The 27,767-nt window shown below is 37.8% G+C and overlaps 1 protein-coding gene across 4 annotated transcripts in view; it reads left to right on the top strand.

Moving 5' to 3' along the window:
• The first annotated feature begins 3,671 nt into the window (after window positions 1-3,671).
• Window positions 3,672-27,767, top strand: part of KNL1 (kinetochore scaffold 1) — a 66,929-nt gene continuing 42,833 nt past the window's right edge. For 2 of the 4 annotated variants that reach the window (XM_081228592.1, XM_081228595.1), the window contains exons 1-7: window positions 3,672-3,904; window positions 10,658-10,711; window positions 11,833-11,872; window positions 13,855-13,920; window positions 19,007-19,068; window positions 27,096-27,148; window positions 27,392-27,425. In XM_081228592.1, the coding sequence (XP_081084718.1) occupies window positions 10,677-10,711; window positions 11,833-11,872; window positions 13,855-13,920; window positions 19,007-19,068; window positions 27,096-27,148; window positions 27,392-27,425 (290 nt within the window). In that variant the 5' untranslated portion in view covers window positions 3,672-3,904; window positions 10,658-10,676. Of the gene's footprint in view, window positions 3,905-10,657; window positions 10,712-11,831; window positions 11,873-13,854; window positions 13,921-19,006; window positions 19,069-27,095; window positions 27,149-27,391; window positions 27,426-27,767 lie in introns of those variants that run through there. The other 2 variants (XM_081228593.1, XM_081228594.1) reach the window with 2 other exon arrangements.

Genomic DNA, 27,767 nt, shown 5'->3' with positions numbered 1-27,767 from the left:
TAATTTGAGGAAAAAAAAAGTTTTGAGTTGATGTTGCAGACTCAGAGGAGAATGCTTGGATTCATTCTTGAACTTCTCCAGGTCTTGTCACAACTGTCTTCCCAGAGATGATTCTCAGTGGGACCATACTTCCTAATGGTAAGAAACAGAATGAATTCACTTCTGATATTGCCTGCCTCTCAAAACCAATCTTTGTTAAGTCTTGCAGCCCTGGGTCTGAGTTTCTCTTGTAAGAGTTAAGAAACAAACTGGAGGCACACCCCCCCCAAAAAATTCCTGTATTTCACTTCTTCCTTCAGAGCTTTGTCCATGAGGGCTGCTGACACATAAGGATCTGCTCAGGCAGCAGACCATCACCAACTAAACACTGGACAGTTCTTCCCAGAGCACCTCATGCTCCAGAGAGAATGGGTCTTCTTGAAGCTGGACTCAGAGAATGAAGGTCCATTCCCTGGCACTGAAGTAACAGGAGAGCTGGAATATCTTGGTAATGCATCTGGCTGCGCAATGGTTCTTTCTCTCCTGGTCTTCCAGAGGTGAGAGGTCCTGCAATAGTTCAGGATAGGACTTGTGAAGAACCCTGGTGTTGATGGAGAATGGTTTCCTTGAGCTGTGGTTTGTTGACAAACTTGGGGGAGTAATGGGGATATTTCCAAACGTATGGGCCATTCAGGCAGAACTATCTTGTCCAAGTCTTCAGTTGCAGCTTCTCCAGTAGATGGCGCCTCTAACGCTTTACTGCCTGCCTTCATTACATTGATAAATTTTTCTCCATTACTACTAATCCACACCCCTGCCCTCAGGCTTTTAAATAATCTGGCATGTTGTTAATCCTTTTTTTTTTTTTTTCCCCAGCTGTGACTCCAGACAGGATTCAAGAGGAGTTTTACAATCTTTTCTCTGGGTTTTAAAGAGACTTACTTTACCCTTCTGTGTTAGCCTGAATCCATTTGATTCTCTCAGAAACAGGTAAAATAAGCACAGTTCTTATACATCAAGAGATCAAAGAAGTGCAAAAAACTGGGACTGTCATAGCAAGACTTACTGTAAGCATGAGCTTTGTCCAGAGAGAGCAAGGCCTAGTTCAGAGGAAGGTTAAGATCAATGTCTTGAGGGCACTTCAGAAAAATCTCTCAGGGGCTCTTAACCTTTTTTGTGACATAGATCTTTGGTAGTCTGGTGAAGCCTATGGGTCCCTTCTCAGAATATTGTTTTTAAATGCATAACATTAAGTTTGTTGTAATATACAGTCAACCAGTTAAGTTGGAATACAGTTATCAAAATAGTTCAGAAATCTGTGATATAATACCAAGTGAAGCAGAAACAGAAAGACAAATACCATATGATATCACTTACATGTGGAATCTAATCTAACATATATGTGGAATCTATGACATGAATGAACTTATCTACGAAACAGAAACAGACTCACAGACATAGAGAATAGAGTTGCGGTTGCTAAGGGGGAAGAGGGGTGGGGAGGGATGGATTGGGAGGTTGGGATTAGCAGATGCAAACTATTATATATAGAATGGATAAACAACAAGGTCCTACTGTATAGCACAGGGAACTGTATTCAATATCCGCTGATAAACCATGATGGAAAAGAATATGAAAAAGAATGTATATATACGTATAACTGAATTACTTTACAGCAGAAATTAACACAATATATATATATATATATATATAGTTGATTGTAAATCAACTACACTTTAATAAAATAAATTTTAAAATTAAAAAAAATCTGTGATCTAATAGTATAATGCATGTACTTTCTTATGAATGCATAAATTTACAAGATCTAATGGCAGGTCCAACAACTACCATTATCTTGAAGTAGTAGTAATGAGCATAAAGCAATAACAGTAATGTGATATAACAATATCTGTTATTTCTATTGGTGACAAAAATCACGGGTAAGGTTAATATTACTGTAGTTTGCTATTTATCTTTATTGAAGGAAGTGCTTTCAATTAGAGATGAATGGAAATAAAGCTGCAGTTTTTTCCCCAATGAAGTAACCAATTGAATTCTATCCATGGACCCCTTGGGAGTGTGTAGCATCCGGGTAGAAACACCTCCTAGCAGCAGAGTGGTGAATGGATTACAGAGCAAGGCTGAAGGCAGGTGCTGGGGTGACCCTCAGTCCTCAGCCCAGGCAGGTATCAACATTCCCAAGGGATTTGGATTGACAAGGAGGAGCCACTGGAGCCTGAATTCCACACTCAGGGCTGAGAACTTTGCTGAAGACACCTGCCCGGTGCCAGGTTCTGGGGTACTGTACACTGCAGAGAGAATGTGTAAACCATTACCGCAAGGGATTGATGAGCACTTTTTACTAATTTCCAGCACCACATAGGATGATGTTAAGAGCCACCAGAGTTCGACAGACTTGGGTTACAATGCCTTTTCTGCAATTACAGAAGCTGTATAACCTTGGGCAAGTTTATCTTTCAATGTCCTCATTTATAAAATGGAGTAAAAAAAATGTCTATCGTGATCACAGGGTTATGGTTAATTAAAGTGCTGTAATTCATTGTTGCCTGTAGATAAATACTGGATAAATGAAGGTTGTTAAATGTGAGTTGAATGAATCTGCCCGATGACCTTTCAAGAGGGGAATCTATTCTTTTTCTACTCCCTGTTTTTCCCTCTTTGCTTAAATCCAAGAGAGGAATTAAGACCTTCTCCTTTGGGAAGGTAGATGTTCAGTCTCTGGCTTCTAGATACTACCAGGTTTCCACGTGTTGTCAACATCTTTTTAATGTTGAATACTTTTCTTGAACACCTGCAGCCTGCTGGGGGCTGGAAGAGAATCCTCAACACTGTCTCACGGTAGCTTTTGAAGTGAAAACCCTGGGTAAGAATCCACAGTAATTGAAGTTCCTCAATCAGGAGCTGGGTTAATTAATATTGACTAGACCACAATTGGAACATATGGGAACAGTAATAATCGTGGAATTCTATGCACTGTTTACTTCATTAAAAAGACATTAAATCCATTTTTTAATTAAACTCCGAATCCCAGGAAATGCATCTTTCCCAACTTTTTCTTTATCTGCGAGGTCACAACACTCCCGAGCCCGTCTTTCAAAGATTCAAACAGTAGCTTGATTGTGCTAGAGTAAATTGACTAGTAAATCATACCTGGAACAAATATTCAACTGTTTCCATTCCGCAAGCAAATTAACGTTTATCTGTTCAAATCAGACGCAAAAACAATTTTCGACGAGGATGGGATTCGAACCCACGCGTGCAGAGCACAATGGATTAGCAGTCCATCGCCTTAACCACTCGGCCACCTCGTCCCCGAAACCTCCTGTTTCCTGCTAGCTATAGGGAGTAAAACTAGGGGGATGTGACGCGACGTGATAGAAGCCGCCATTTTGTACGGAAGCAAAGCTCCTATCCTTTTGATAGCAAGAAATCAAAAGAAGATGGCCGCTCCCATACTGTGGGGGATCTGCAATGGGAAGGGACAAAGGAAAATTCGGTAGAAAATGAGATAACCTTGAAAGAAATAAAATCGGCATACAGGCTGCAAAGGAAGTTTGATTAAAGGAGTCTTAGGAAGGCTCTGGAGTCTAAGGGGCGGGGCCGACGCGTTGAGCGGCTTTGCGCATGCGCTCCAACTAGGCGGTTAGATTTGAATGCTTCACTGAGGCCGTCTGGGTGTTGTGAGGTGACGTCGAGGGGTGGCGGTGAGGTGCCTCTCTGAGAAGCGTGCGGACCCCAAACAAGTCTGAGGAGAATTGCTCAAGCAGTTGGGCCGCGGCGGGTAACTTTCGGCCTGGGCTTCGCGCGGGGGCATTTAGGTTTTGTCTGAGCGGTCTGAAGGCCCCGCGGAGGGAGGTGGGGGACGCTCCTACAGCCAAGCTGCCTCGGAACTCGCTGGGCTCAGGTACTGACGCTTCTCCGCGGGTGCGGGGCTCCTTTTTTCTTCACCTCGGCCTGCACATGTGCCGCCTTCCTCCTCCCTAGCAGTCTCCGTCCACACCTGGGCCCCACGGCGAGGGGGACCCGGCTCGCTGGCCCGCGGCGTCCCGGCCCGCGGCGCTCCGCCCCGCCCCGCCATCTTCTGTCAGGGTTCCGGTACTCTTCCTCGCACCGCAGTTTCTTTTCCTTGGGGAACTCGCGGCTGTTCGCACTTCTTACTCAATCTTTTCTTAGCTATAAATGAAGTGACAGCAGTAAGTGATCTTAAACTCTCGGCTGATGGTTTATTTACAAGGTCTGATCGAGTGCTCGCAGCCCTGAGCAGATTTCGGGTTTCCGGCGGATGTAATAACATAAACAAATAAAGCCAATATTAGTACACCACAAATAAGTTTAAAAAAAAATCTTCCTCTGTCCGTTATTAGGCCAGAGTTAAGGAGTCTTTTCTTGCTGTTTATCTCAATACTAGAGTTTAAGAAAAAGTTCTAAAAAAAAATACATTGCCGATTGGAATTTTGAAGATAGCTTTATAGAGGGATGACAGAGAAGACCAAAGCAGAACTTACGCTAGGTATTAAGATTGAAGTTTTCGCTTGAATAAGTCGAATTCCTCAGATTTGTACTGGGTTCTTTGTTGTCTTGTGCTAGGGCTGGGAGCGGTTGATTGAGTCCCTCATCTAGAGTTTACAGTCCAGAACGGGAAAGAATTAATATACACAGATAACTATAAAGCAGGACAATGTAAAGGATTATAGGACATTCTAAAGGAATATGGGAGCACAGAAAAGCTTATTTGATGCTTTTTGGCAATGGAGACTAAAGGAGGCTTCTTGGAGAAAATGGTATTTGAGGTGGAACTTGAAGGGAAGAATGATTTATAGAGATGAGGAGTTAATGTAAGATTTTGCTAATTAAAGTTTGGGTTCAAAGCAGTATAATTCTTCTTGAAAGTTTGGGAATGTTTCCAAGATGACAAATAGATGTAAACTGCGTAAAAATATTTGGAGTGGTAGTATTAATGATGTGTTTGATGCTAAGTAAGAGATGGTAGAAGACACTCTAGATATTGTTAGTAGGACAGTGCTGTCCAATAAAACTTTCAGTGTTAATGGTAATGTTTTATTTCTGCACTAACACGGTACTCATTAGTCCCATGTGACGAACACCTGCAGTGTGGCTATTGTAACAAGAACTATATTGTAAATTTTATTTCATTTTAATTAATTTAAATTTAAATTTAAATGATATAGACTCTAGACCTGTTCTGTATTGGACAGCACAGATCTAGAATCTATATCATTGGACACTATGAAATATATTAACTCTAGATAGTGGTGAAGTAAATGAAGGAGTGGACAAATAGCTAGATAGCAGATTTTCAGGTTCTGCAAGCTCGATGGTCTACATGATCTCTGTCACATTTCTTCTTTCTATGCTTTTTGTTGTTGTTGTTCTCTGTAACTGATTTAAAATGTAAAAAACTACTGTTAAAGACCCATTTGGCCCAGCAGCTGTAGTTTGTGGACCTCTGGATTATTTAGACTAGTAGTTCCCAAATTTTCTTGGCTCATGGTGCCCCTAGGACAAAAGAAATACCTAACGGTTCTATCAATATTTATTAAGTGCTTAGGTCCAAACAATTTTAGAAGTTGTTGTCAAGTGATTCTAGCTGCTTAGTAGCCATTTGAAAAAAATAATATACATAAATTGAAGTAAAAGATAATATTTTAATTTTATTCATAAATACTTACAATTATTTACTAATTGGATATGTGTGCCTGTTGAATATTGCACACCTTTTAGATTTTGGAATCAGATTGGATACTGCCACCCTCATTTCCAGTACCACATTGATCAAAAGTACTTGCTTTATATATCACAGCAACTGCCAAAAATCCAGCTTTGCGATAATATGTTATCAAAACTAATGTAATGTGAATGGGTACTATTTTGAGCTAGCAGTGATGGATAGATGTTGAGAATTGTTGTTTCTCTCAAAAGTTCAAAATATCCCAGAACACCTTTGTGAGTAAGCTGTAGCACCCCTACCTGTGTGCCAAGTGCACAGTTTTGGAACCAATCAATAATCAATTAATGTGACAATGATCAAAAGTTCAACCATAATAGCATTTTACACATGAAGCTTAATGTGAGAACCTGGAGTCTCCTATTTCTGTTGGAGGTGTAACTTACAGATATGTACTGAATAGAATATTTTTAAAAGAGGACATCAATAAGCTTTGAATCTTATTACTTAATCAACTGCCAGCTGGTCTGCAGGTTAAACAAGAATGATGCACAATGACTGATTCAAACAATGAAGATGTTTAGGTGATCCTGATTTGATAGTATTTACTTTTTTTTTTTTTTGCGGTACGCGGGCCTCTCACTGTTGTGGCCTCTCCCGTTGCGGGGCACAGGCTCCGGATGCGCAGGCTCAGCGGCCACGGCTTACGGGCCCAGCCGCTCCGCGGCATGTGGGATCTTCCCGGACCGGGGCACGAACCCGCGTCCCCTGCATCGGCAGGCGGACTCTCAGCCACTGCGCCACCAGGGAAGCCCGTATTTACTATTTTTAATCTGTGAATTTTTAATATATCACTGAATTTGAAAATATTTCCAAAGGAAGAAAAAAATGCAAGACATAGATCATGAAGGCAACTTTAAAGAATTGTTTCTTAATTAGTCATTCAGCAATATTTATAGCTCGTATTATTTACAAAGCGCTGTGCTAGATTCTCAGAATGTAACAGTGAACATAAGAGACACCAGCCCTGTTCTCATGGAGTTTACTGTTGGGGCAAGGGTATGTTGATGCAAATAATCAATAATCAATCTATAGTAAGAATAGAAGAGAGTTTTATTTTAGCCAAACTGAGGACTATACCCTGGGAGACAACCTCTCAGATAGCTCTGAGGAACTGTTCTGGAGAAGCATGATTTTCAGCACAGTTTTATATTTTGTCAGAACAAAGAACATCAAACATGACAAGGGTACATTCCTTCAGAGTTTCCAAAAAAGATTAATGCATACACAGCAAGTCAGTATGGCCTGGGAGCCTGGGTAGTGAGCCTTATCATCAAAGGAGTACTAGCACTGAGGTCCCGGAAAAGGAGGCATTTATCCCTATATTCAAAACAGACATTCTTTACTTCTGCACAATATACCCTTTTCTTTAATGGTTAAAGCAGATGTACAGTGTATGTTTGATAAGCCATAACACTGGCTGTTTTAATTAGAATAAAGTTCAAGCCAAATCATGTATAATCCAGAATGGCTTCCCCATACTTCAGTATGTGAAAATTTCTTCTATCAGGTAGTTTGGGAAGATAAAAGGAATAATTAATTTACATAATGGACTTTTAAATTACGGTTGTGGTAATGCCACAAAGGAGACATACACAGTGCTACAAAGAGTACTTTTCTTGGCTTCTTGCCAAGAGAGAATAGCAAATATAAATTTAATGCCGGGAAAGAGCTTTGTGTGTGCAGCAATAAAATGCCAGTGTGGTTAGCGTAGAGAGTGAGGAAGACAGTGGTATGAGATGAAGTCTGAAGTCTGAGAGTCAAGTAGGACCCAAATCTTGTAGAGCTTTGTACGTCCTGATAAAGAGTTTATTCTCAGTACAGTGGGGAGCTTTTAAAGGGTTTTACGTAAGGGAATGTCTTAAATGTGATTTATGTTTAAGAAGATAACTGCCTACTATGTGGAGAAAGTATTTTAGGGGGATAAGAGTGAAAGTAGGGAGACCACTGAGGTAGAAATTGCAATATTCTACTTGAGAGATGGCAGCTTGAATTATGGTGGTGGCACTGAAGATAGAAGTGAATGAATTTGTGATATATATTGGAAATAGAACCACTAAGACTTGGTGATAGATTGCATAGAAGTGGAAATAGCTGTCATACTTGTTTGATCTCAGGAAACGTTTTCAGTTTCACCATTAAGTTGATGTTTGCTGTTAGTTTTTAAAATAGATACTGTTTGTTAGATTAAGGAATTTACCTTGTATTCCTGGTTTGCTAAATTTTTTTTTAACATGAAAGGGTGTTAAAAGTCAGCACACTCTTTTTTTTTTTTTTTTTTTTTTTTTGCAGCACGCGGGCCTCTCACTGCTGTGGCCTCTCCCGTTGCGGAGCACAGGCTCCAGATGCTCCAGATGCGCAGGCTCAGCGACCATGGCTCACGGGGCCTAGCCGCTCTGCGGCATGTGGGATCCTCCCAGACCGGGGCATGAACCCGTGTCCCCTGCATCGTCAGGCGGACTCTCAACCACTGCGCCACCAGGGAAGCCCAGTCAGCAAACTTTTTTTTTATCTGTTGAAATGATCTTAGGATTTTCCCCCTTTTAATCTGTTAGTATAGTAAATTGTAAAATTGATTTTCTAATGTTAAACCAGTATTGCATTTCTGGAATATAACCAACATGACCATAATATATTGTCCTTTTCACAACCTTTTCACAAATTGCTGGCTCTATTTTTGCTGTTCTTTTTAGGATTTTTATATTTATTGTAGTGAAATTAGCATGTAATCTTTCTTTGTTGTACTGTATTTTTCTGGGTATGGGGTGTCTGTGTGTGTATATGAGATGGAGGTGGTTGTGGGTAAGAGAGCTTTTTTTTTTGGTTGCGTTGGGTCTTCATTGCTGCTCATGGGCTTTCTCTAGTTGTGGCGAACGGGAGCTACTCTTCATTGCGGTGTGTGGACTTCTCATTGCGGTGGCTTCTCTTGTTGCAGAGCACGGGCTCTAGGTGCGCAGGCTTCAGTAGTTGTAGCATGCAGGCTCTAGGGCGCACGGGCTTTAGTAGTTGTGGTGCTCGGGCTCAGTAGTTGTGGCTTGAGGGTTCTAGAGTGCAGGCTCAGAAATTGTGGCACACGGGCTTAGTTGCTCCGCAGCATATGGAATCTTCCCGGACCAGGGCTTGAACCCGTGTCTGCTGCATTGGCAGGCAGATTCTTAACCACTGTGCCACCAGGGAAGTCCCAAGAGAGCTTTCTTTAGATACAAAATAATTAACTTAAAGTAGTGAAGGTGGTTGCTTTTGGGAAAGAGGATAGTATGTAATAGCTTATATTTTTAAATTAAAAATATTATTTTAAGTAGATATAGGTGTTATCTGTGAACAGGAGGTAAGTGAAACCAGAAGAATGGATAAGCAGACTGAGAAAGTGATGGAGGACAAAAGGAGAGGGTCAGAGATCAAATCCTAGAAGATACCCATCACCTTATATCTATTTTAACTGCTAATTAAATAAATCAATACTGAAAAATAAGCAGACTTTTACTTCAGGTTCAAGTTCATTATGAAGTACTGTTCTTTAATTTGACTTTTGTTATATATGATGAAAGCATGTAAAATAAGATATCTTTTAAGTACCTTTTTTTTGTTGTTTTGGTTTTTTACTTATTGCTAGAAGTGTAAGAACATTGATTCTGACAGTTTGTATATGGGTATTTTTTTTTCTAAGTAAGTATTCTAGTCTTTTTATCTATCTGTCTGTCTATTTATTTATTTTTGGCTGCCTTGGGTCTTTGTTGCGGTGCGCTGGCTTCACATTGCAGTGGCTTCTCTTGTTGCGGAGCACAGGCTCTAGGCGCGTGGGCTCCAGTAGTTGTGGCACGTGGGCTCAGTAGTTGTGGCTCGCGGGCTCTAGAGTGCAGGCTCAGTAGTTGTGGCGCAGGCTTAGTTGCTCCGTGGCATGTGGGATCTTCCCGGACCAGGGCTCAAACCCACGTCTCCTGCCTTGGCAGGCGCCACCAGGGAAATCCATATGTATGTGGTATTAATTTAGTATTGTAGTAGAAATGCTAATATTGTTGAGTCAGAATCTCTAGCTATTCTGTTTTTTGAAATCTGCAATGGAATTTTTTCTTACCCAGGGATAAAGTTTAAGGTTAAAATGCATAAAGTGGAAATATAGGTATGGATAGGTAGGAGATAAGACCAGTTAAAGAAACTTCAGGTTATGCTTCTTATTGCACACTCTTTCCAAGACAAATACTCATTGAGTGAGATTGTAAACATAATCAACTACACTGTTTAAAATGGTTTTTCCCCCATTTATTTATTTATTTATTTATTTATTTATTTATTTATTTAGGCTGCCCCAGGTCTTTGTTGCAGCATGCAGACTTAGTTGCAGAAGGATGAGGCATCTAGTTCCCCAACCAGAGATCGAACCTGGGCCCCCTGCATTGGGAGTGCAGAGTCTTACCCACTGGACCACCAGGGAAGCCCCTAAAATGTTATTTTTATGTCTTAAATTTTTTTTTGCTGGAGTACTTAAAGTTAAATTTTCATAAGATAAATATGCATTTATGCAAATCTACTTTATGCAAATATCAGTATTTTGATAGCTGATTGACTATATTTTGAGATTGAATTATTATATAATCCATAAACTCATATAAACTAGGACAAATTTTTATTTGAACCGTTGAAGTCCATATCATTCCAATCAGAGTTAGTCACTGATTTCCTCTTGAGTATGAGAATTTTCCAGGATTGGTAATTATAAGAGAGTAGTTTAAAATCCTCAAAATTTCTCGTATTTCATAGCCCCATAGTGAAGTTTTCCCTTTTTTTGCGGGGGGGGCCCTCCCACAGAAAGTAATCCTGAAATTACAACTCTGCTCTGCTCTTAATCTCTTCACAGATTACAACTTCTCTTCCTTTTTTCTCACCTTTTCTCATATTGTGTATTTGTTACAGAAACAGTTTTTCTTCGAAAATGGATGGGATGTCTTCAGAGGCTAATGAAGAAAAGTAAGTTTGGGAAATGCAGCTAAAAACGTTAAACTCTTTATCAGGGAAAGATACTTTTCCAATTAGTAAGACATGTTTATAACTTTTGAAATGTTTTCCCAGTCTGTTCCAGGGAAAAGAGTTAAATGTTACAGAGTCACAGCACTCCCTGCCATATCTTTATATAAACTTATCTAAAGTCAAAACTGAGAGGGACTTTAGAGACCAATTCCTATCTCTTCAATTTAAGGATGAGAAAATTGAGGCCCAAAGAAATGAAATGATTTGTCTAAAGTTGGCATCACAAACTAGTGGCAGTTTACAGCCTACAGGCATATATATATATATGACAAAGAAAAAATTGGCTAAACAATAAACAATGTTTTTTAATTTTTGAATTAGTTGCCAAAATTTCAAGATTTCATACAATTAGATTTTCAGCTTTTCCTGAAAAATCAAGTGGTGCAACACTGGGCTCATATTCTTGCTTGGCAACAACTAACCTGAGCAGAGTACATAATAGCTGTGATGATCAAACCAGGCAGGAAGGAATTCCCCTTTATAGTCTCAATACCACCTATTTTTCTTGCATCTGCTAAGTTGTTTGTTTGGCTGCCATAGCCAGTTGAATATTCAAAACCTGGTCTAAAAATCACACTGTAGTGAAACCAGAACTAGAGTCTCTTGATTTATTGTCCATTTATCTCTTTTTTTTGGGGGGGGGGGGGCTGCACTGCAGCTTGCAGGATCTTAGTTCCCTGACCAGGGATTGAACCACGGCTATGGCAGTGAAATCACTGAGTCCTAACCACTGGACTGCCAGAGAATTCCCTTTCTTTCTTTTTTTCTTTTTTTCTTTTGGTCCATTTATCTTATAATTATGCTTATATAAATCAATATGGTAAATTATATTTTACTGATTGTTTTTCAAGAGATAGTCTTATGGTATACCATATGTATTTTAAAACACTGACTTTCTAAATACTGAATTTAAGTCTTGTAATATAAATTTTATTAAGTGAAAGTGATGCCAAGTGTTAAGTGATGACCAATTTAAAAGCATGTAAGGGATGTTGTAATGATGGGTTTTAGAAATTCAGTCTTGTACCACTGTGTATGTAAATTTTTTTTTCCTCTTTCAGTGACAATGTAGAGAGACCTGTTAGAAGACGACATTCCTCAGTAAGAAATACCTATTTGAGCTAATAATTGTTACCTTTTATTGAATGATGACTACATACCACAGTAATTTTGAATGACATCACCATCCCAACCCCGCTGGCTTCTATTGCTCTCTGGATAAAGACTCAAATATTTAACCTGGGCTTCCCTGGTGGCGCAGTGGTTGAGAGTCCGCCCGCTGATGCAGGGGACACGGGTTCGTGCCCCGGTCCGGGAAGATCCCACATGCCGCGGAGCGGCTGGGCCCGTAAGCCATGGCTGCTGAGCCTGCGCGTCGGGAGCCTGTGCTCCACAACAGGAGAGGCCACAACAATGAGAGGCCCACGTACCGCAAAAAAAAAAAAAAAAAAAAAAAAAAAATTTAACCTGATTACACAATTCTGTAAATATACTAAAATTCCTATTTTATGGGTTTTATGGTAATTTAATACATTCTATGCTATGTAAATTATACTTTAATAAGTCTGTTTAAAAAATATATTTAAATGTGTACAAAGCTGTAGCAAGACACACAATAATCCAACTCAAACCGATTTAAGCACAAAATTTATTGGGTTATGAAATTGAAAAAATCCAAAGATAGGGATGATGTTAGGCACAGTTTAACCAATCAGGTGTTCCAACAGTAGCACCAGATGTTGTAGGGTACTTTCACTGTAAGCACCTTTGCCACAAACACTTTTGCCACATAACTAATTGGCAGCAGTGCAATTTAGCTGTAAAGGTTAAATAACTAATTGATAGTTTGGTTTCATTTCTTCATTGATGCAGTACTCTCATTTTTATATTACATAAATCTGAGATACGCCAAGGTCTCCAAGGCAGAGTTGAACCCATTTCTCCCACAGAATTTTGGAACATCTGTCAACAGACATATGACATTATGCCAAGAACAAACAACAGTGTGGAAGGGTTTTATAATGCAATACAAAGCTCAGTTACAAATATGTATCCTAGTATTTGGAAACTGATAACTTGTCTTAATGAAGAAAGAAATTTTAATGAAAAAGAAAAAACGCGATGCCAAATGAAGAGAACGAATCAATAAACAAAAAAATGTATAAAATACTCTGAGCAAAAGACAGAAGGCAAGTGCTTAGGTACAACCCACAAAATAAAATCAGTTATTTGTTCAGTATTGCCATGAATCTACACACATTTTCAAAGTATTCAAGTATTTCATATGTTGCAATAAAGTCTTTAACTTTCTTATTCATTCTTCATGTTTCATTATGTCCTCTTTAATGTCCCTCTTTTATCTTTTACAGCAAAATTGCCTTACGGCCAGTTAGTTATGCAGCAAAAATGTTTGCAGCAAAGATGTCTGTGGCAAATATGCTTATGGTGAAAGTACTGGACATGATCACCAGTACTAGGATTTCATTTTTTATACTCTGATCACTTTCTCTGGGTAATCTGCATTATCAGAACAGCTCTCCCTCTGTGATTACTACAGTACATCTAGCTCTCCCAACTTCCAGGTTTAAGTCCTACATGAAAAATCGTGTCTATTTCCTCAGGATAAAAAAAAAAAAAAAGGAAACAGAATACTCAGGATTGAATCATGTTGGCTTGATTATCTTGACCATATCTTGATATGGGTCAAGTCCTCATTACCAAACCAGTCACTGTTGACAAAAGAATATCATGTGTGGATTGTTCTCAGCCAGGGCTACCTGTTGAACCCTAGAGTTGGAGTAGAGCTTTACCAAGACCACATGGGATGAGAGTAGGCAAAATAATTGGGGAATGTGGGCAAGGAGAAGGGAATAGATGCCGAATATTTAAAGCAGCCACAAAGTATACCACTGAGCAATATGAATTAGGAGTTTTAGAGGTTTTTACAGGAATTTTAGCATCTCTACCTTTCTGCTCATGGTATAACTTGAAATGAAGTGATTATTAATAGACATTGCAGATTTTCTTGAATAATTCTGTTCTCGATTTTGAAATGCAGATTTTCTTGAATAATTCTGTTCTAGATTTTGAAACCCCCAAGGAGTCCTCTTCAGGACCTCAGAGGTGGGAATGGGAATGAAACTGTTCAGGTAAGTCTCTGGTACAAATGCTTTATAGATGACTATTTTCAGTGATATTTTTAATAGTTAGAAACTTTATTAGCTATATGAAGGGAGAATGTCATAAATAATTCTCAATTGAATATGTACAAGTAAGCATCCCATGGCCTTAAGGTTAAAATCCAAACACTTGAGCAAGCTGGCACTCTTGATTTTTATCCCCTATTTGCTTTTCCAGACTTCTTTCTTGCCACTCTCATACATGTATCTCACCATTCAGAACTGTTTACCATTCCCCAAAAAGACATGAACTGTCAAGCCTGCAGGTATTTACATGTGATGTTACCTCTGTCTAGATGGCTAGTCCCTCATTCTTTGTTTATCTGCCAATATTTTATTAAAAATTTTTTTTCAAACACACCGAAACGTAGGAAGAATTTTAGGTTGAATGTTCATATAGTCATTACCTAGATTCTATAATTAATATTTTATCATACTTGGTTTATCATATATTTGTAGTCCTCTATTTTTAAAATTAATTAATTAATTTACTAATTTTGGCTGCGTTGGGTCTTCGTTGCTGCACACGGGCTTTCTCTAGTTGTGGCGAGCGGGGGCTACTTTTTTTTTTTTTTTTTTTTTTTTTTCTTCGGTACGCGGGCCTCTCACTGTTGCGGCCTCTCCCGTTGTGGAGCACAGGCTCAGCGGCCATGGCTCACGGGCCCAGCCGCTCCGCGGCACATGGGATCCTCCCGGACCGGGGCACGAACCCGCGTCCCCTGCATCGGCAGGCAGACTCTCAACCACTGCGCCACCAGGGAAGCCCGAGCGGGGGCTACTTTTCATTGTGGTGTGCAGACTTCTCATTTCAGTGGCTTCTTTTGTTGTGGAGCATGGGTTCTAGGCACATGGGCTTCAGTAGTTGTGGCTCATGGGCTTAGTTGCTCCTTGGCATGTGGAATATTCCCAGACCAGGGCTCGAACCTGTGTCCTCTGCATTGGCAGGTGGATTCTTAACCACTGCGCCACCAGGGAAGCTGTAGTCGTTTCTCTGGTAATTCCTATTTGTTTTCAAGACTCAATTTTGGTATCATTTCTCTCAGAAAATCATCCCTTAACATCTTCTATTGTAATTGTTTACTAATGTCCATTCTAAATTGAGAACTCTCTGAGGTCGGGACTTCGTTATGTGTTTTTTACTATATTATGCCTGGTATATAGTTCACTTTCAGTACATTTTGTTGATTGATGAAATGCGTATAGTTTTGGAGACCATATAATTCTGAGTGCTAACACTACTTCTGCCTCTCTTATCTTTCTATATCTCAAATACATCAAGCCTTTCCCTGCCTCAGGGCCTTTGCACATGCTCTGCCTAGAATGTTTTCCCTCTGCCCAACTCTTCATCTGACTACTAACTAATCCTTCAGGCCTCAACTTAAATGTACTTCCTCAAAGAAATCTTCCATGATTATCAGGCTAAATTATTTTTTATATACAGTTTTTATTCACATTTGAATTTTATATTTGTGTGGATTTTTTGTTTTAATCTGTTTCACCATTAATCTGCATTAGAGTAAGGACTGTATTGTTTCCTTTACCAGTCTTTTTCCATCACTCAGCACGGGATTTGGTATGTGTGGTTTTTTTTTAATTTAATGAATGTTTGAATGAGTAAATGACAGATTCATAGACTCATAGAGCTTTAAAACCAACAGGACCTCAATACTAATCTTGAATCTAGTTCCTTCATTATATAGATGAGAAATATGAGGTCCAGAGAGGTTAAATGTTTTGTCTAAGCGCACACAGTTAGTGGCAAACTTCAAATTGGAGCTCTAATCTCCTAATTTCTAACTCAGTGCTCTTTCCAATATACCACACAAATTTCAGGGTTTTTTAGTAAGAAATATAGTAGTATTTACTATGTCCATAATATTGTCATTATTAAGCTCAAAGCTGCCTGTAGTGTCTGCCAAAGATCTTAACAGAGAGGATGATTCTTTGTTATAACAAAACTTGTCCTCAGTTATCCAGAATTAGCACAGTTAAAATTCTCTATGTATTTCATTTGTTTTTGTCTTTTGGTTTTTGTGTTCGGTATCTACGTGAGTAAAAATGTTTGCCATTGTTAAGGAAGATGAGGGAAAATAAAAGTAGTATATTATAATGAAAAGATGCTCAGCATCACTAATCATTAGGGAAATGCAAATCAAAACCACAGTAAGATATCAACTCATACCCATTAGGATGACTACTATTAAAAAAAAATAAACAGAAAATAGCAAGTGTTGGGTAGGATGTGGAGTAATTGGAACCCTTGTGCACTGTTGGTGGGAATGTAAATGGTGCAGCTGCTGTAAAAAACAGTGGTTCCTCCAAAAATTAAAATAGAATTACCATATGATCCAGCAATTCCACTTCTGGGTGTATACCCAAAAGAATTGAAAGCAGGGTCTTGAAGATATGTATACCACTGTTCATAGCAGTGATATTCACAGTAGCCAAAAGGTGGAAGCAACCCAGAGTCCATTGATAGATGAATGGATAAACAAAATGTGGTGTCTATGGAATATTATTCAGCCTTAAAAAAAGAAGGAAGATGCAAGAGGGAGGAGATATGGGGATAGATGTATATGTATAGCTGATTCACTTTGTTATAAAGCAGAAACTAACACACCATTGTAAAGCAATTATACTCCAATAAAGATGTTAAAAAAAAAAAGAAGGAAATTCTGATACCTACTACAACGTGGATGAACCTTGAGGACATTATGTTAAGTGAAATAAACCAGTCACAAAAAGACAAATACTTTATAAATTACACTTATGAAGTACCTACAATGGTCATATTCATAGAGACAGAATGTAAAATTGTGGTTGTGGGGAGGTTGGCGGGGAAAAGGAGGAGTTGTTTAATGGATATACAATTTCAGTTTTGCAAGATGAAAAGATTTCTGGAGATTGGTTGCACGACCATATAGAGGTACTTAACACTACTGAAGTGTACACTTAAAAACAGTTAAGGACTTCGCTGGTGGCACAGTGGTTGGGAATCCGCCTGCCAATGCAGGGGGCACCAGTTCGAGCGCTGGTCCGGGAAGATCCCACATGCCGCAGAGCAGCTAAGCCCGTGAGCCACAGCTACTGAAGCCCGCACGTCTAGAGCCCATGTTCTGCAACAAGAGAAGCCACCGCAATGAGAAGCCCGTGCACCACAATGAAATAAATAAATTAATTTTTAAAAAGTTAAGATGCTTCAGTGTGTTATGCTAAGTAAAATAGTCACAGAAGGAAAAATACTACATGATTCCACTTATATGAGGTGTCTAAAATAGTCAAACTCATGGAAGCAGAGAAGAGAACAGTGGTTGCCAGGGACAGAGAGGAGGGGGAAATGGGGAGTTGCTAATCAACAGGTATAAAGTTTCAGTTATGCAAAATGAATGAATTCTAGAGATCCGCTGTACAACATTGTCGCTATAGTTAACAGTATTGTATCGTACACTTAAAAATCTGTTAAGAGGGTAGATTAAGTGTTCTTACCACAATAAAATTTAAAAAAAATTTTTTTTAATTTTTTAATTTTATTTTTTTGTACAGCAGGTTCTTATTAGTTATCCATTTTATACATATTAATGTATATATGTCAATCCTAATCTCCCAATTCATCACACCACCACCCCCCAAATTAAAATTCTTAAAAGTGGTTAAGATGGTAAATTTTATGTGAATTGTATTTTACTGCAATTAAAAAAAAATTTTTAATCTTAAAAATAGTATAGTAAGGTTACCATAATAGGCAACATATCACTTGTTTTGTTCCCAGTCTTTCTTCTACTTAATTGCAAAATAACCATTCATTTAAAGGAGAGAGAAAAGGTAAGGGATAGTAATCACCTTCCTTAAATATGTTGTTTGTGGTGAGGGAGACCCAACGCCACATCTCAACGGTGAAGTATCATGAAGACTTCGAGAAACACAAGGGTTGCTTCACACCAGTGGTGACAGACCCCATCACTGAACGAGTAAAGAAGAACACACAGGACTTCAGTGACATTAACTACCAAGGTATTCAGAGAAAAGTGGTAGAAATGGAACAAAAACGGAATGACCAGGATCAGGAAACTATTACAGGTTTACGTGTCTGGCGTACAAATCCTGGCTCAGTTTTTGACTATGATCCAGCAGAAGACAACATTCAGTCCCGAAGCTTACACATGATTAATGCACAAGCTCAGCGGCGGAGCCGGGAGCACTCTCGATCTGCCAGTGCGCTGAGCGTCAGCGGCGGCGAGGAGAAGTCCGAGCGTTCAGAAGGTGCCCACCTCTCCACCTACAGCGATGGAGGCGTCTTCTTCTCTGCAACCTCACCAGCTTACAAACATGCAAAAACCACAGAGCTCCCACAGCAACGATCATCTTCAGTTGCTACCCAGCAGACATCGGTATCCTCCATCCCATCTCATCCATCTACTGCTGGAAAAATCTTCCGTGCCATGTATGACTATATGGCTGCAGATGCAGATGAGGTGTCCTTCAAAGATGGAGATGCCATTGTAAACGTTCAAACTGTTGATGAAGGTTGGATGTATGGCACCGTGCAGAGGACTGGTAGGACGGGCATGCTCCCAGCCAATTATGTTGAAGCTATTTAGGAACTTCAAAGCACTGCACCTGTCTACAACACCTACAAATCTTGCCGTCAGCATTTGTTTAGACTCTCCACTATTCCCCGAGTTCTGAAGCTGCGTAGTGCTTTTTGTGTCAGTATGATTCATGGTTGTACCATCCCTTAACTTGTTTCTATATGTACCCCAATATTCACCAGTGAAACAAAGGTTAGTACAACTAAAAAAAAAAAAAAAAAAAAAAAAATATGTTGTTTGTGTCACTGTGCTTATTTTTCACAATGAAAATCATATTCATGTTAAGTGCTTCTATATTGGAATTTTTTGGAGAATCAGATTAATTATCAAAATTAATGATATCACATTAATTCAGAATAAGAACTGGTCTCTGACTATCATAATCTTGGAGACCTAATTCACAGTGGTTTCATTAAAAATCATACCATATTAAAAAAAAAATCATACCATATATTCTCTGCCCTTAGGAATCCAATGCTTTGAGAAATAAGAAAAACTCTCGTCGAGTCAGCTTTGCAGATACTATAAAGTAAGTTGAAAATAAAAATAATTAAAACGTTACAGGTAATACTTTTTGTGTGTCACACCAAATATGTTGGTACTAACTGATTCGGTTAATTTGTGTTTCAATTAGAGAAGCTTTAGAAAATTGTTATTTAAAAGGCTGTTATGCTTAAAAGAGAAACATTGAAAGCATCCCCTCTACAGTCCAGAACAAAACAACTGTCTTACGGCTGCTATTTAACATTGTATTGGAGGTGCTAACCAACAAAGAAAAACTAGAGAAAGAAAATGGAGTTACAAAAGTTGGAAAGATGGGGATAAATCTGTCACCTAGCAGATTAAATAATTGAATATTAGGAAAATCCAAGAATATCAATTGAAATACCTCTATAAACAGTAAGTAGCAGGATACAAAATTAATATTTAGAAATTAATATATTTCCTATATAAAAATAATAACCAGATAGAATGTAAATGTCCTTTTTTCCATTATATTATATTTAGTTGCTGTAAATTTAATAATAAAAGAATATAAATTGTACAGGGATTTCCCTGGTGGTCCAGTGGTTAGAGGACTCTGCACTTCCACTGCAGGGGACACAAGTTTGATCCCTGGTCAGGGAACTAAGATCCCAGATGCCCTGCGGCATGGCCAAAAAAAGAAAAAAAAAAAAGAATTGTGCAAATGAAGACAATTTCCTGAATAAAAAGATTTAACATCATAAAGACATCACTTCTCCCTAAGTTATTAACTTAATGTAATTCTTATATGTAATGTTTTTATGATTTTCTTTTTTTTTTTTTTTTTTTTTTTGAGGTACATGGGCCTCTCATTGTTGTGGCCTCTCCCGTTGCAGAGCACAGGCTCTTGGACGCGCAGGCTCAGCGGCCGTGGCTCACGGGCCTAGCTGCTTTGCGGCATGTGGGATCTTCCCGGACCGGGGCACGAACCCATGTCCCCTGCATTGGCAGGCGGACTCTCAACCACTGGGCCACCAGGGAAGCCCTGATTATTTTCTTGATGCTGAGCAGTATATTTGTATTTCCTCATTGATTGAAGAGTTGTTTAATTGAGAATTTTAACATTCATATCTAGGTGGTAAAGACATCTTGTGGTCATTAATTTTCAGTTATATTGTAGTGAGAGAATGCTAATTTGTATTATTTTGATTTTTATTGAAATTTTCTGTGTGGTCTTGTATATGATCAGTTTCTGTGAATGATCCATCCACTTGAACAGAAGATACATTTTGTATTTTAAGGTGTAGAATTTGATATATATCAAATATATCCATTTTATACATGTTATTTGGGTCTTCTGTAATTTTATATAATTTTAGTCACTTTAATCTGCATGAATTATGAGAGAGGTAAATTAGTCTCTAACTGACAGTGCATCCTACTCTTTCCAGTAGTTCTTCTTTATGAATGTTTATTCTATGTTTATTGGTACATAGTCACCACTGTTATATCTTCATTCGGGATTGCACTTTCTAGCATTATGAAATATTCATCTTTGCTTTGTTTATTGCTTTTTGACCTAAATTCTACCTAGACTGATGTTAAAATTTCTGTCTTTGTTATATTTTTGTTTTCATTTTTGTGGTATATCTTTGTGTAATGTTTGACCATGTATGAGCAATGGTAAAGTTAGTCTATTTCCTCTCTCCCAACCCAATTTTACTTAATAATATACTTTTATACTATTAAATATGCTTAAACTTCAATTAAAACTTCATTGTATTATATGATATCCTTTGGCATTTATAATGGATGAGGTTATTGGCCTACTTCTTCCTCTCATTTTCTCCCCCTCATTCCCTACCCATCTTTTTAAAAATTTTTATTTATTTATTTATTATTTATTTTGGCCACACTGGGTCTTCGTTGCAACACGTGGGCTTCTCTTGTTGCGGTGTGCGGGCTCTAGAGCGCGTGGGCTCAGTAGTTGCGACGTGTGGCTCTCGTTGGGGCATGCGGGCTTAGTTGCAGTATGTGGGATCTTAGTTCCTTGACCAGGAATCCAACGTGGTCCCCCTGCATTGGGAGCATGGAGTCTTCACCACTGGACTACCAGGGAAGTTTTTCCCCCACCACCTTTTTTTTAAGTTGTATTATATCTCTTTCTCCCTTTCTCTCACTCTCTTATCTCTCTATCTCTCTCTCTGGGTATTTGACATTAGGTCATCTGTCACATTGTGTCTTAGTTGTACTCTATATAGTTAAATGTTCACATCAGTTCTATTACTGTAGTTGCCCTAATTATCTCTTGGTTGGCCAAAGTTTTTTCTCTTATGTTTTCCCAAGAAGGGCTCATTGAAGCAATACTCCCTGAGTTCTTGGGTGCTCAGACTGTTAGTCATAGCCTTTATATTTGAAGATTTAGCTGGATATAAAATCTTCAGTTCACATTTTCTTTTTTTGACTTTGAATATGTTTTGTTTTGTTTTTGTTTTTTATCAAACACCAAAGTCACTGAGGGTTTTTTTTTGTTTTCTTTGTTTTTTATACAGCAGGTTCTTATTAGTTATCTATTTTATACATATTAGTGTTTGTATGTCAATCCCAGTCTCGCAATTCATCCCACCACCACCCCACATTTTCTTTAAGTAACTTGTTAATTTGATTCTGTTATCTTCTGACATTGAATGTTTCTATGAACAAGTCAGAGGAGAGCATGATTTTTCCCCCTCATAAACAACTAGATCTTTTTTTTTTTTTTTTTTTTTTTTTTTTTTTTTGCGGTATGCGGGCCTCTCACTGTTGTGGCCTCTCCCATTGCGGAGCACAGGCTCCAGACGTGCAGGCTCAGCAGCCATGGCTCACGGGCCCAGCCGCTCCACGGCATGTGGGATCTTCCCAGACCGGGGCACGAACCTGTGTCCCCTGCATCGGCAGGCGGACTCTCAACCACTGCGCCACCAGGGAAGCCCAACAACTAGATCTTTTTGACAGGCTACCTAACAGATTTTTTTTTCCTTTATCTTTGAAGTTTATTGACTTAAATACATCTTTATTTTGACTGTTTTGGGTCTTGAATCTTGAATTAACCTTTAAATATCATTTTCTATTTCATTATTTAAATTTCGATAGGGACTCAATAATTTAGAAACACAAATTATGTTTAAATTCTTTGCTTTTCTTCTGTATTATATTCTCTCTTAAGTCCTTTTATTTTCTTTTACTTTGTTCAGTTAAAATTTTTTTCTATGTCCTTTACCATATTTTCCAAGATACTTACTTACCCTTATGTCTCTTCCAGTTTTGCCTTCATTCTGTGATGATTATATTTTTTCTTCTGCTTCTTTCATGAGTTTCATCTATTTGTGTGTCATTTCCTGTTTTCTTACCATCTTTTCCTTGAGTTCTTGTATTTCTGCTTTCATTTCTGTCTTTGATAGAGATGATTGCTTTGTTATGTTTTTTAAGTCCATAGCAAACTGTATGCATACAATTTTCATTTTCTCTGGGACAACATTTTTCTGAGTGTTTTTCTTATGTTAATAAGTTATGTTATACTTTGCTTTCTTTTAATCTTACGGTGTCCTTATGGATTGTATACTTTTTACTCATCATTGAATGGGTTGGGTTTTCCTGAACCACCTATTTTCAAGACATTTCTGTGGAGGGAGAGGGGATGTAATGGTGTTCCAGGGTACCTGTCTTTTTGTAAACAGGCTCTCCTTTTAGTTATCATAAAGATAGCTTGTCTACTTAATATCACCTTCTTCAAATTTTATTTTCTGTATAATTCAGACTTCTTTAACTTGGCCTATTGTGAGGTGAGCTCCTAGATCAATTTAACCTTGAATTTAAACATTTTAGGATGAGGCTTGATTGTTTCTTGTCCAGAAGTCTTCCTAGGAAAGTCCTAGGCTTTGATCTGCATTGTTTCACATTCCTCATTTGTTCCTCTCTCTCCTCTGAATTCTTTATCTTAACAAACCTTTAGGATCAGACAGATTAAAGAAATTCAATTCTGTATTTGCCATATAAAACATGATTTTGCATTAGGATAAGTTTATAGTTGCCCAGGATTTCAGTTGTGGGGCTATTGGGAACATGTTTTCTTCTTTTCCTTAGAGGAGTAGTAAGTAGATGTTGGTAAGGGGTGAAGAAGGGGGTTCCCACTTAGCGGCAGACTATGTAACATCTTTCTGTTACTGAGTAGTTCCAAACAGTAGGTACCTTCTGAAATATATATTCATTGTTGTCGATTGATAGTAATTTTAATTGTTTTATACTTCTTTTCTATCCATCTTTTATCCATAAATCAATTAATGTCTTCCTGGATAAACATGAGTTGTCAGTATTTCATATGTATTCTGGGAGTGGGGGGTGGGAAAGACATAGTAAGATTTGGTATTATCAGGGAAGACTAGCTATTGCCTGCCATAGACTTCCCTAGGTGGTATATTCCTTGGTGACGTTGCTACTGTCTTCCTAGATCTTGCCCTTGGCTTTGCAGTCTCCGTATTGTTTTTTTCTGTACCAAAAATGGGCCTATCTCTTAGAGATGGACTTCTACTAAACAGATTCACTAGAGGTTTGTGTATAAATAAGAATGCTACTACTAAATATATCATGAGAACCAAATCAAATGAATCAGAACCCTTATTTGAGTAGATCAATACATTCCTTATAGGCATTCTACCTAAGAAAGTAAATTATAATGTAAATATGGCTTGCTGATCATGGAATCGGAACTATTAGTTATTTGAATGGTTCAGAATGTTTAATGGCACCAGGCTAGTGAATCCTTGTCCACAGTAGGTACATACACACCTATTGCAAGCCTTGAATGATTCTGTCTGTATACTCCCAGTATACTCCTTGAATAGGTGTGGCCAAGGTTTGATTTAATAACTCATTTTCTCCCCTTTGTTTCAGACTGACTTTTCCTTCACATGCTATTTTTTTGGGTGTTTTTTTTTTTTTTGGCTGTGCCACTTGGCTTGTGGATCTTAGCTCCCTGACCAGGGATTGAACCCAGGCTACTCGGTGAAAGCGCTGAGTCCTAACCACTGGACTACCAGAAAATTTCCTTACATGTTTTCTTTAGGAATATTAATGTTAATGTAAAAATAACTTTTAAATTTTCTGTTACGCATTTGATTGTTCCTTGTGCTGTGTTAGATATTTTTGTGTAAATTACCTTTTTTCTTTTGAGTTACTTCCTTGGGATTATAGTCCCCAAAGTAGAATTGCCAGACTTAAAAGAAGAAATGGTTACATAGTCATTATAACATTTTTGTTATTGGTTTTAGTACCTCTAGTAATGTACCTTTTTTTTCCTAAGGCACTGTAAAGATTAGATTTTAACACTTAATTTTAGCTGATTTTATTGTTATCTTAGTTATTTTAATTTGGACTTTATTTTTCATTACTATTTTTTCTATATTTTGTTCACTTATGCTTTTTTTCCTTCTCATTTTGAAATGTTTCATTTTTTATTTCCTTGTCTACCCAGACGATATTGAAGAAAATATTTTAAAGTTTTTGTGTGGTTAAAACCTTTAAATTTTGTGTTATTAAAGCATGTGTCTTTCTTGGTTCATAAATAATTTTTGCAACAGATTGTACCTTTGAAAGCTTTCCTTGTATCACAGACACTATATAGGTTGAAAAAAAAAATGAGAGAGCAAGGAACAACCATAATTAAGATAAATATACAGAAAGATAAATATGGAGGAAAGAATTATTTTGCCCTTTCAGTTAGGTGTCTCCATATGTTTGCTAAATATGTTTTATTAATTATATACATTTACAACTTACTCTTTGTCTACCTAATATGTAGTGTTCTAAAATTTGGATCTTAAGGCATCTAAATATATTTCTGCATTTTCTTCTTTGTATTTCTTTCATTTTTTTCCTCTGACTTCTTTTTTTTACATGTAATTTGGCTTATTCATCGTTAGTTTTCATTGATAACTTTCCTCCTACTGTATGATAGCAACATTGTTTAGTTCTAATACTTTTTTGCTATGAAACTTAAGGTGTTGGATGACTTCATAATTATTTTTTCTGTTGTTTGTCCACAGATAATTGTTAGCTGTGAAAATTTTTAATTTGTAATTTACAGGTTGTAGATTGAGTTTAAAATTTTAAAAAATTTAGTGAGTAGCCATTTTTTAATAGGGTAGCTCAGCCAATTTACATTTGTTAAAATCAGTACACCTATTCTCCCTGTATTATTGTTGGTTAAATTTAACTTTATTGTTGCAGATTTTTGTTTTGTATTTAAACAAGAATGGATATTGGATTTTATAAATGCTTTTGACCATCTATTAAAATAACTAGGGCTTCCCTGGTGGCGCAGTGGTTGAGAGTCCGCCTGCCGATGCAGGGGACACGGGTTCGTGCCCCGGTCCGGGAAGATCCCACATGCCACGGAGCGGCTAGGCCCGTGAGCCACGGCCACTGAGCCTGCGCGTCTGGAGCCTGTGCTCCGCAACGGGAGAGGCCACAACAGTGAGAGGCCCATGCACCGCAAAATAAATAAATAAATTAATTAAGTGGTTTGCAAAGTTTCGTGCTAGAGATTTCTCACTGGACGATGCTCCATGGTCAGGTAGACCAGTTGAAGTTGATAGCAATCAAACTGAAACAATAATTGAGAGCAGTCAGCGTTATACCATGTGGGAGATAGCCGACATACTCAAAATATCCAAATCAAGCGTTGAGAATCATTTGCACTAGCTTGGTTATGTGAATAGCTTTGATGTTTGGGCTCCACATAAGTTAAGCAAAAAAACCCTTCTTGACCATATTTCTGCATGCGATTCTCTACTGAAACATAATGAAAATGTTCCATTTTTAAAACAAATTGTGATGGGCAATGAAAAGTGGATACTGTACAATAATGTGGCATGGAAGAGATCTTGGGCAAGTGAAATGAACCACCACCAACCACACCAAAGATGTTGATGTTCTGTATATGGTGGAATTGGAAGGGAGTCCTCTATTATGAGCTTCTTCCAGAAAACCAAATGATTCATTCCAACAAGTACTGCTCCCAATTAGACCAATTGAAAGCAGCACTCGATGAAAAGAGTCCAGAATTAGTCAACAGAAAACACATAATCTTCCATCAGGATAACACAGGACTGCATGTTTCTTTCATGATTGGGCAAAAACTGTTAAAACTTGTATGGGAAGTTGTGATTCATCCGCTGTATTCACCAGACATGGCACCTTTGGATTTCCATTCATTTTGGTCTTTACAACATTCTCTTAATGGAAAAAATTTCAATCCCCTGGAAGACTGTAAAAGGAACCTGGAATAGTACTTTGCTCAAAAAGATCCATCTTTTGGGAAGATGGAATTATGAAGTTGCCTGAAAAATGGCAGAAGGTAGTGGAACAAAAAAGGCTGAATACGTTGTTCAATAAAGTCCTTGGTGAAAATGAAAAATGTACCTTTTATTTTTACTTAAAAAACCAAAGGCACTTTTTGGCCTACCCAATAAAACATTGCTAGGGAATTCCGTGACAGTCCAGTGGTTAGGACTCTGTGCTTCCACTGGAGGGGGCACAGGTTCTATCCTTGGTCAGGGAACTGAGATCCTGCAAGCCACACTATTTAAAAAAAAAAAAAAAAAACAACCTTGCAGATTTTCAGTGATCTTTATTTTGTTTCCTAGGGTATTCCAGACAGAGCCTCATATGTGTGCGGTGCAGCCAAACAAAAACAAAAACATTGCTAGATGCAGTTTGCTTATATTTTTGGATTTCTGCACTAATATTCATATGTGAGATTGGCCTATGGATTTTGTTGTGTGCTATTCTTACTTGGTTTTACTATAAAATCAATCAGAAAGCTTTATTTTACCTATCTCAAAACAGACTATAAATTAATATCTTAGTGTTCTAATTAAAACTTCCAGATTTTCGGGAGTTCCCTGGTGTCCTGCTGGTTAGGATTCTGGGCTTTTACTGCCATGGCCTGAGTTCAATCCCCGGTCAGGGAACTGAGATCCTGCAAGCCACACGATTAAAAAAAAAAACAAAAAAACCTTGCAGATTTTCAGTAATCTTTATTTTGTTTTCTAGAGTATTCCAGACAGACCCTCATATGAAAATAGTGAAAAAGTCAGAAATTTCAGGTAAATTTGTTACTGCAATCCCTGCTAAATCTGTTGTCTATATAATTATGCTGTGGTTATCTAACCAGATAATTGGTATAACTTAGTATCCATCTTATTGCTTAAAAAGTGTAACTTGAGCCATGGGAGGCAGAACGTAAGGTACATCATTAGTATTTTTTTTTATTGTTGTTAATGTCCTTATGCAATTTTTCTAATGCTTAATCAGTGTATTATTGAAAAACTTTAATCTTTTCTCTATAGAAACTGAAGCAGGAGGAAATGTCCTATTTATGCAGTAAGTAAAAAAATGTGATGTAAATTATACTTTAAAACGTGTTTATTCCTATTAAATGAACTATTTTTAAAGTTAAAATTCTTTTTGTTTTTTATTTCCATTCCCTTTTGTGTAATACTTAGGATTAATTCAGAAAACAAATTCTTTGCATAATTTAATATACTGCTATAGTTGATAAGTATGTGCATTGTACACCTTATCCTATTAAGAGGGATGAAACATTCTACTTTCATATATAAATCCTCAAATACATGAGCTAGTACAAAACAATAAATACCAAGTCCTCAGATTTTTTTCATTAAACTAGTTTTTCTTATTATAACATTAATACAAAAATTAAAT

The sequence above is a fragment of the Mesoplodon bidens genome (genome assembly GCF_964165515.1).
Source record: "Mesoplodon bidens genome assembly, chromosome: 3".
Classification (NCBI taxonomy): Eukaryota; Metazoa; Chordata; class Mammalia; order Artiodactyla; family Ziphiidae; genus Mesoplodon; species Mesoplodon bidens.
Note: the sequence above shows the minus strand (reverse complement) of the source record. Positions and strands in the feature narration are given on the sequence as shown.